This window comes from Trifolium pratense, linkage group LG3, assembly GCF_020283565.1.
Source record: "Trifolium pratense cultivar HEN17-A07 linkage group LG3, ARS_RC_1.1, whole genome shotgun sequence".
Taxonomy (NCBI): Eukaryota; Viridiplantae; Streptophyta; class Magnoliopsida; order Fabales; family Fabaceae; genus Trifolium; species Trifolium pratense.
In genome coordinates, this window is record NC_060061.1 from 24,979,006 (window position 1) to 24,989,659 (window position 10,654).

The following is a 10,654-nucleotide window of genomic DNA, read 5'->3' on the forward strand; positions in this document are numbered from 1 at the left end:
CAATTTTAAATTTTATTTTGGTAAACTATTTTACATTATTCTTTAAAAAAAAGTGAAAAAAAATTTAAACAATCAATATAGGCAGCCTATCGACTTATCAAGCCCACGACCCATTTAGGGTCGGGCTCAGGTGGTGTTTTTAGAGTCCGTATTTAAATAAGGATTTTTGGCTTGACCTGATAAAACCCGAAGCCCCGTCTGGGGCGGCTTGTTTAGGACCGAGTAGCCCATTTTGACAGCTCTAGTGGCATGAGAGTTGATTGAGTACTTGAAGATGATGGTTGATTAGCAGTCCTACACTATGATGATAAAGTAAACGCCGTGAGTGCGAGATTTTTAGAGTTATGAATAATGTATCTGGATCTGAACCATAAGTTAGCTTATATAGGAGATTATTAGGGTTTTATGACCTCAAAATCTTAAATGGACAGTTTCTCATGGGACAATTTGTAGGTGAAAAAAACACAAGAAGGGAGAGTTGAATTGTATTGGCTTTTTCAAACTTTTCTAATCTAAGTGTTTAAGGTCATGTCAGATTCTGAAACATGAAATAGAATCTGACCAGTTTATCAAAGAGTTTGCAGCGGATAAAACAACACAAAGATGAGAGAGAGAGAGAGAGAGAGAGGAGAGACACAAAACAATTTTATAATGGTTCCTCTCACAGCTTAGGAGTAGTCGATTTGCACTTCCAAAGGAGTTTTACTATAAATAAAAAAATTTTTTAGAGGGACTAAAATCCAAATTCGCCTACATTACAGGAACAGAAAACACATTTTACCCTTAACTATAATTTAAGGAATGATGGTGACAGTATTTATCATTGATGAAATGGATAGGGAAGGATGACAATGAAGTGAAGGGTGAATTGTGAAGGATGATAACCGTATGTTTTTTAATAAAATAAATTAAATATAAATCAAATAATATTTATCTAATTGATTTTTTTTAAATTGTTTTTAAGTGTGCCATGTGGCATGACATGATTGGGCCACATGGCACTATGTTACTTTTTATCCTTTTGTAATGTTTTGACTAAATGTAGGGAACTAAAACAAATTTGGCTTAAATGCAATTTTACCCCCCTGTTTTTAAAAATACGGAATTTTACCCCCCCTATTTTAAAATGCGGAAATTTATCCCCCCTATTTTATAATTTGTTGGATTTTGCCCCCACCAAAATTCTGCACAAAATCTGCTTTTGAGCCTCAAGTTCAAAGCTTCACACATAACTCAATTTGGATCAATAATTCACAAAACTGATACCGAAACGACCGTAATCGAGTTAGATTTCCACAGAATCAAACCCTACTAAATTTGGAGTTATAGAGAGAGATTAATTACCGTTTTAGTGAAGGTCTGTCCAATTACTAATTTTGCAGAAATCTACTTGTGATCTTCAAATTCAACATTGTCTATCGAACGCATCGTAACTCCAAATTCGACGAAATTGAAATGCCAACAAGGGTAATTTCGTTAGCTTTCCATACATGTAAATAGTATTAAAAAATGAGCTACGGGGTGAGCGGCATGACGAAAATACCAGTAATAGTTTCATACGATAATTAATTTGAACAAGCCTTCACTAAAACGGTAATTAATCTCTCTCTGTAACTCCAAATTTAGTGGAGTTTGATTATGTGGAAAACTAACTCGATTGCGGTCGTTTTGGTACCAGTTTGGTGAATTATTGATCCAAATTGAGTTCTGTGCGAAGCTTTGAACTTGAAGCTCAGAAGCAGATTTTGTGCAAAATTTTGGTGGGGAGCAAAATCCAACAAATTATAAAATAGGGGGGTTAAAATTCCGCATTTTAAAATAGGAGGGATAAAATTTCGCATTTTTCAAAACAGGGGGGTAAAATTGCATTTAAGCCAACAAACTTCTATAAAGACCGAAAACCAAAATAAACCATACAGAGACGATAACTAAAAAGTGCTACAATTGCAAGGACTTGTAACATATTTAAGCTAATATAAAGTATGCCAAATGTCTCTTTTTGGAGGTAATTAACGAGAATAGCTCATATAAACATATAAAATATATATGTCACAACAAACACATGATACTTGAACATATCATATAGGTTATGACATACATCAAGTTAATCTCAAGGTCCTTCAAACATATGATATGTTCAATAGGATTAGTTTGTTTTTTATGTTTGTTTTATTTGTAGCTCTAACCCACTCACCTTTAAATTAGAAGGTGTGTTTTAGCAAGCAACACCTTTTACTAGTTGACAAAAATATCCACTTTTCATTTTGAGAGCAGTTCAAAATTATAGGGTTAATTGTAATTTATTGTGTTTTATTTTATTATTAAAAATTAAATTCAAATTTCTGAAACCTTTATCTATCCACTCCACCATCTTTTAGCATACCTTCTCCATAAGGAATGAAAATTGAATGATGAAGGAAAAGAAAAACACTTTTGTTCCGATAAAAAAATGTTTTTGGAGCTAACAATTTTTTAGATCTTTTCCATTCCTTAAACTAATATTTTAAGTTACATTGAGCTGGAAATCGAACCCAAACCTATAATATACTACTCAAACCCCTCACCACTAGATCAAACCTAATGGCTTAACTAATATTTTAAGTTAAAAATCACTTTAGGAAATTTTAACCACCTCAAAAATTTGATCTTTCAATTCTACTAGCTATTTAACAGCTTGTGCAAGTAGGCAAAGAAGAGGATACCTGGGCAAAATTGGTTCAAGGAAGGGGGAAAGAGAAAATTGAGATTTTTATTTTTCATAATAATATATTAATTAATTACGGTAATACCCCTTCGTTTTGGTTGCTTAAGAAAAAGAAAGGTGGGTATTTTTGTCAACTAATAAAAGGTGTTGGCAAAGGTTATTTGGGAAAGGGTCCTTAGATGGCTGCAGATAGATCATATCCCCGTGGAATGATGAATTGAGGTGGATCACAAGACTTAGTATAGGGAAAGGGTGGAGGGCTCAACTTCTAAAAAGTCACTACAAGAATACTTCAATTTACCGGCAAATTTTAATAACACTTACTAAGGGCTTAAACCCCCAATAAGTTACTGGCGGCTTAAACCCTCAGTAAGTGAGAAAAAACCCTCACAACATTAAAAAATAATTTATTTTAAACGGACATATAATTTAGTGGCGGTCTAAGCCGCCAGTAATTTAGTGACAGCCCAAACCGCCAATAAATTGATCTAGCAGTTTCATTAGTGACGGCCTAAACCGTCAGTAGATTTCTCAAAATTTAGTGGGGGCTTTGACCGCCACAAAGTTATACGAATTTCAAAAAAAAAAAAATTGTTGCAGAACCCAACATGTTGAGAAATTAAAGGAAAAAGAAAAAACAATCGCCATTAGCATTGAGTTTCCAATTCCAACTATCAAACACTTCTTTCTATCAAACAATTTTTTCAATTCCCTCTGCCACCATCCAATTTCTTCTCCTTTCATCAAATAATATTTTTTAACAAACAAACTTATCACAACATCCTGCACAAATCAATTTCTTCTCCTTCATCAAGCTTGAGTTTCCAACTTTCTTCAATTGCAAAATCAATTTTCTCCGCAAATCTGAACCTGAATCTGAAGAACAAGAGTTCGAATTTGAATATATGTTACTCGAATTTTATAGATCTTGTATGCTTCACTTTCCTCTTGTTTGTCTTTGTTTTTTTTGTACAGATCAATTTTCTCTTGTTTGTCTTTGTTCTTTACAGATTTTTATGAATAGTAGCCTCAAGCTTTACCTCTTGTTTCTCTTATAGCTTTTTGTTTCTCATCTCTTCTTCTTTCTATTCAAATTTTATAGATCTTGTAGCTTCTTTGTTGATTTTTTGGTTGAGGAAGAAATCTGAAGAAGAGGCTTCTTGGTTGAAGAAAGAATAGTTCTTTAGATGCAAATTTAGATTTTTAAATTTAATTTTAATTCTGTTTGATCAATTAATAAATAAGTAATTTTAATTTTTTTTTTTAAATAATATATTAGTTAGTGGGGGCTTAGGCCGCCAGTAAATTGGAAATGATAGTTGCAATTTTGTGGCGGCTCAGGCCGCCAGTAAGTTTCGATCTTTTTATTTTTGGCGGTTTAGGCCGCCACAAAATTTACCGTCGAGCGATTTACTGGTGTTTTTGGCCGCCAGTTGGCCGCCAATAAATACCTACTTTTTGACGGTTTTGACCACTTATTGAGGGTTTTTGGCCCTCAATAAATCATGTTTTTCTTGTAGTGAGTGCAGCTGCCGAAACAGTTTACACCTTATGGAATTATAGGAATGATGTTTGCTTTGGCAATAGAGTACATAATACAAATATAGAGGAAGAGATTATCAATACTATAGTGTATAGAGGTTGGAGAAGTCCTAAGCTTAGGGAGCACATTGCTCAGCTGCTTATCTAGTTTAATTTTCTCTCTTGATTTTGGTTGTCCTGTTTAGATGGTTGGATCAGGTGATCACCTTGTAAAGATTTGTTTTTTGAATTAATAAAAAGTTTCCTTGATTCAAAAAAAAAAAAAAGGTGTTGCTTGCTAAAACATACCTTCTAATTTGAAGGTGGGTGTGTTATAGCATAACCCTATATATATAGAGCTATAAATCATGATGAATAAAATAAGAACTTGAGTATTCTTCATATAACCATATTTGAGGAGAGTTTTTTCCCAAAAAAATATATATCATAAAATTATGCAAATACAAAAACACAAAAAACCATATCAATTAGAAGTGCTTAAATTCTAGAACTCAAAACCTAGAATAACATGTTCTAAAGAATGCTAATGCTACGGTGGACCACCTTCACAAGTGGTCCACCGTGGACAAGTGATCTACCGAATATGAATTTTACGAAATTCACTGTTGGATTGAAAGTTTATATCGTATAGATCATCCATAAATTTTTTAAAATTTTTAAAAAATCATTTGATATGTTATTGAGACCCATCAAGATTTACGTTATTTATTAAACCATTAATCTTGATGTGTCTCAATAACATATCAAATGATTTTCAATTTTTCTAAATTTTTCTATGGATGATCTATATGATGTAAACTTTCAATCCAACGGCGAATTTTGTAAAATTCGTATTCGTTATAATGTTATTCATGACTGGTCCACCATAGACCACTTGATGAAGTGATCCATATTAGAATTTAACTCTAAAGAATTCCAACTCTCATGTTGACAATGTTTCCCCCCATTCTTCCTTTCGGCCCATGCTACAATTAAGCATAATATATTTGTGGAGGCTAGTATAATGTTGACACGTAATAATATTCGCTTAACACAGTTCGATTACCCATGGTTCAAATTATGTGAACCGAATCCGACCATTCATAACCATTTGAAACCGCAAAATTGAACCCACGAACCCATTCACCGTACAAAACCGATTTCGGGTTTTTTTTCCCGGGTGTAGCGGGCTGGGCTGGATGTGCGGGTCTTGTCCGGCCCTACATTGTCTGATTTAAAAAAGTTTGCATGTTACTCCTTTTAGTATTAAAATAAAAAGGTTTTTTCTTCTCTACCCTCACATAAATTGAGGGCATATGCCCTATGCTGATGTGGCATGATGTGGCACCAATGAAATTCATCCACATGCATTTAAGTCAAACACAATTAATTTTTTTACCACAAAGTAATTTTGACTATTTTTATTTTTAAATTAATTATATTTTAGGTATTATATTCTATGAATTTACATTTTGATCCTAATTGCTTTCTAATTTGTTTGCTTCTTCTTCCGATCGTTTTACTGTATCTAACACAACTTTCTTCTGCGCATAAAAAACTTTCAATTCATCCAATCGTTTGCTTCTTCTTCTTCCAATCATTTATACTCGTTTTAAAACTTTCTAATTTGTTTGCTTCTTCTTCTTCCAATCGTTTATACTCGTTTTTTACCACTCTGATTTCACTTTCAAGCTTTAGATTCGTTCTTTGTATGGAACCTTCAAGCTTTAGATTCGTTCTCTGATTTCACCTTCATTCAACCTTCTCCTCAGTTTCGTTCAATCTTCAGCTTCGATCTTCAAAATCCAGGTCCAGTTTCTCATTTGTTTATTGTTAAATTATTTAGGGTTTTTGAAATTTTAGTATGATTTTGAAATTTAGTAATTAGATTTTTGAAATTTCAATCTTCGTTCAACCTTTAATCAAGCTTCAACCAAGCTTTCAATGTTTGAAATTTGTATATCAAAGTGAATATGAAGTGAATGTTTGAAATTAAGTTTTCACGTTTTTTAAGAGTGTAAACATGAATTTGAGTTGTGTTTGTTATTGGTCCCCTGTGTGGAATTGTTTCCTAATATACTTATATGTAATATTGGAATTTGTTAATCATATATGAAATTATGGCATCCAATTAGACATATCCATCACAAAACTTGGAAGAATTGTTTTAAGATGATAACACACATAGCCCTTTGACAAGAGTTATATAGATGATGATCCTAAAAGTTCAACCATCAATCCTAACATTGATGATGATAATATGATATGATTTTCTGAATAATGTTTAGATTAAAACTAGGTGAGAGGCTATCTAGTTACAATTTGTTATTTTGAATTTGAAAATGACCATCTAATCTTTATTTCTTTTCACAGGAATCAAAGGAACTTAGGAGAATTCCGCATCAACATGTAAGGATTATTTAGATGCCATATACACTACAAGAAAATACGTGATTTGCTACCAAACGTTTGCTACGAAACGTTTTACTAGTTAATTTCAAGTATATTAGCCACCATTCGACTTAAATTAATTTTATATTACTTTTTAACAAATTATTACTATTCTTATTTATTTATTTATGTTTTAAGGCTTTATCTCATTGTTATCTCAGAACACGACACCGCTTTTACTCTCTACGGTGAAACCGCTCCCGATCTCGCTCCGATCTCCTTCACACTGCGACCTCGCTCCGATCTCATTCTCGCTGCAATCTCGCTCCGGTCTTGCTCCGTTCACGATCTCGCTCCGATATGGACTCGATTCTCTTCGTTGTATTTCTCCTTCTCTCTATAAATTGTTGTTCGTTTTCTATCCCTCTCATGGTTGTTATTCTTCGTTGAAATTTGATGTTCTCCACTGTTTCTTCTCCGATTGTAGTGTATGTTAAATTTCGACACTCTAATTTAGTTCCTTTTCACTAATTGTGATTTGGATTTGAACCCTATGAATTTCATGTTTAGGTTTTGCATAAATTGAATTCATTAGGTTTTGCAAAAATTGAATTTAGGTTACTGAATTTGTTCACCAAATTGACAATTAGGTTTTGCAAAATTTGAATTCAGGTTACTGAATTCACTTTACTTTATGCGATAGAATTAGATGATACTTATTGGATTGATTCTATAATTCACATTTCCGGTGGCTGGTATTTAGATGATACATAATTCTTATTCTTACAAAAAAAATTTGTGTTGAGATAATAATCCCTCTGTATATTGATTGTCACTTTCTTTATATATGTTCATAATGATTGCCTTTTTTCTAGTGTAGGTGATTTGTGATATGGTTTAGTAAGTTAACAAATGCAGCTTTTTTTCATAGTTTATTCATATAAACCTTAGCAGCTATGTCTTTTGATAAAAAATGAATTGAAAGTTAGACGAAAGTCTTACATAGCTTAGAGGTATGCATGCCTTAGTATGAATATACTTATGTAGTTATAACTTATGACAGTATATAGATAGCTATCCAATGTATAATTTTCAGCGTTCAAAATAACACTTCTACAGTCAAGTCTTCATTGCAAACTACTTTATAGCTATACTTATTGTGAAGGGGTTATTTATATTTGATGGATTGTAATGAGTAGTGTACGGTGCCTGTAGTCTTTGATACTTTCAATTTAAAATTTGAGTTTCTTTTGTTTTTGTATGCTTAATTACTGTTTGGCAAATAAGCATGTGAAAATGCATTGCGGTGCATTGGTGATAATGATGTTCAAAAGCTTGGAAGAAGTGTTTTTCCTGAAAATTTGAAGGCTACTACTATCAGCGAGATTACTAGGCTCAGGAACGTTGCAATGACATCAATTACTTCACGCTTTGGTATATCTTCATCCGCTCCATTAAACATTCTTGCTAGTATTTTAGGTATTAATTCTACTAAATTAATTTCTCTAAAATCAAAAGGAATGCCTCTAATCACCATTCCTCTGACCAAACTTGACCTCAGTGGTTGATGAACGGACTATCCAGATGCCGGTAAGTCTACAACAAGAGACAGATACTTTACTTCAGTGGTCAGATACCAAAGTAGAGAAAGCTGGTAAGTTCATTTACTGGTGTTTCTTGATTGTGGATGCCACATTTATCTTCTGCTAATTTGCTTCCTTAATATGTTTAATCATTTTAAGATGTTTGTTGAAAGTTAACTGCTTCTAACTTCTAAATTTAGATTTAGGTGATGAAAGTTACTTTTGTTTTACTTGTTTGACCAGATTATTCCAAAATAATGTAGATTTTGTTGTTAGCATGACATATGCAATGTTATCCTTGTTAGAGAAACTAAATGTGGTCCATGGAGAAACTAGATTTTGTTGTTTTTGTGTGTGTCTGTATTCAGCAATGGAGTTCATTTATGACTTGGGTCAATTCATGGAAAGGGGGAAATATTGGTACTTCCTTTAACACTTAAAATCTTTGAAAATTTCCAAGTATAACATGCATATTTGCTTCATTTAATTTAGCTTTTTTCAAATTTGTAACGGATGATAATTAATTTATAATTAGCTCTGTTTTGGGCATGGCTTCATAATTAGCATTTTATAATTATAATTTTTTTTTTCTAAAAAGCTTGAATTTAGCTTCGAAATAGCTAGGAAACATAAATTTTTTAACAATATTTAACTATGTATTTATTGGGAATTAGCTAGGATTCACAATATATTAGTTGCAAATTAGCTAGGAAATATTTTTATAGATGATTTGCCGCCCAATCCATGCTACGCCCATATGACAGCTAATTCACAACAAATCTGTAGCTAACTCTGTTTTACTAGAGATTAGCTACGCATTAGCTAAAAACGCCGTCGTAGCTAATCCCGTTTTTTCTTGTAGTGATATTGTACTACCCTTTGGTTTCCTCTCATGTTTGGATTCCATGACTAAATCCTAACTGTGTGTTATTGACGTGGCTTAAAAATTATTGACTAATAAGGAAGATTAAAATCATAAAAAACCTTGTTATTGACTAATAAGGAATATAATTCAATAATTATTACCATATTATTGATGATTCAAATGAATTCAATAATTATTAATAAATAACAAAGATTTGTTTTCCCTTTCCAGAAAAGGAAATAGAGACTAAGTACCATTTGAAACTTTTGAAGACAAAAAAAAGATTCTATAAAAAAAAAAAATTAGTATATTGTTACTCACTTACTCTTAAATATGAATTTTTTTTTTGTTACATGTAAACGAGATATACAACAAATTATTGAATCTTTACCCAAAAAAAAATTATTCAGTCTTAAATATGATTGTTGATTGACAATGTTTTAAAATATTTTTTAATTTAATTTATTTAGTTTTAAATTTATTGGTTGAAAATTTTAGAGATTAAAAATTTATTTAACCATCTATAAAAATATATTTATTTAACTCTTGAACTTGTTTAGGGTTTAGGTGATCACAAGTAAAACGTATAAATAGTTCATTTGAACTAAAAGAAAGGTCGGACCATTGTTGGAAAACAAATACACGGAAGCTCGACCGATCACAAGTGCGGTCTACCTGAAATTTATCCGATCAAAATGAAAAGGTTCGACTATTTTAGGAAGACTAACTAACTCTTGAACTTGTCTAAGGTTTAGCTAATCACAAGTAATAATATAAATAGTTCATTTTAACTAAAAGAAAGGTCAGACCATTGTCGAAAAACAAACACACGGGAGCTCGACCGATCACAAGTGCAGTCTACCTGAAATTTATCCGATAAAAATGAAAAGGTTCAACTGTTTTAGAAAGACGGACTAACTCTTGCATTTGTTTAGGGTTTGGGGTTTAACTATTGATCAGAAGTAAAAATATAAATAGTTCATCTGAACTAAAAGAAAGGTCGGACCATTGTCGGAAAACAATCACACGGGAGCTCGACCGATCACAAGTGCGGTCTATCTGAAATTTATCCGATCAAAATGAAAAGGTTCGACTATTTTAGGAAGACTAACTAACTCTCGAACTTGTTTAGGGTTTAGCTGATCACAAGTAATAATATAAATAGTTCATTTGAACTAAAAGAAAGGTCGGACCATTATCGGAAAACAATCAGACAGGATCTCGACCGATCACAAATGTGGTCTACCCAAAATTTATCCGATCAAAATGAAAGGTTTGACTATTTTAGGAAGACGAACTAACTTTTGAACTTGCTTAGGGTTTATGGTTTAACTATTGATCGTATTAATCTGTTTTGTTTCTATTTTTTTTAGTATAGATTGCTCTGTTTTGTTTCTATTTTTAAGGATATCATCTTTTTTTTTTGTATTTATGTTATATTTTTTTTGTATTTATCTTATATTCTTTCTATATAATTGTTTTTTTAGAAACAAAATAGGAACAAATCTATCCATAATTTTTTTGTTGTATTTATCTTATATTCTTTTTTAGATGCTATGCTTAAAAATATGAACAAAACAAATTATAGAT

The 10,654-nt window shown here is 31.9% G+C and overlaps 1 protein-coding gene across 1 annotated transcript; it reads left to right on the forward strand.

Annotated features, from left to right (window-relative positions):
- Positions 1 to 6,505: 6,505 nt before the first annotated feature.
- LOC123914838 lies at positions 6,506 to 8,393 on the forward strand. Its single transcript, XM_045966005.1, has 4 exons — positions 6,506 to 6,524; positions 6,815 to 6,997; positions 7,904 to 8,095; positions 8,178 to 8,393. Exons 1-4 carry the CDS (start codon positions 6,506 to 6,508, stop codon positions 8,324 to 8,326), a joined length of 543 nt encoding a protein of 180 aa, XP_045821961.1. The 3' UTR covers positions 8,327 to 8,393.
- Positions 8,394 to 10,654: the final 2,261 nt, after the last annotated feature.

What these genes read in the sequence shown, in the direction of transcription:
- LOC123914838 (XM_045966005.1), top strand. An exon ending in TGGACTCGATTCTCTTCGTT is followed by an intron (nt 6,998 to 7,903) that starts GTATTTCTCCTT and finishes TTGGCAAATAAG; the next exon opens with CATGTGAAAATGCATTGCGG. An exon ending in CATTCTTGCTAGTATTTTAG is followed by an intron (nt 8,096 to 8,177) that starts GTATTAATTCTA and finishes ACTTGACCTCAG; the next exon opens with TGGTTGATGAACGGACTATC.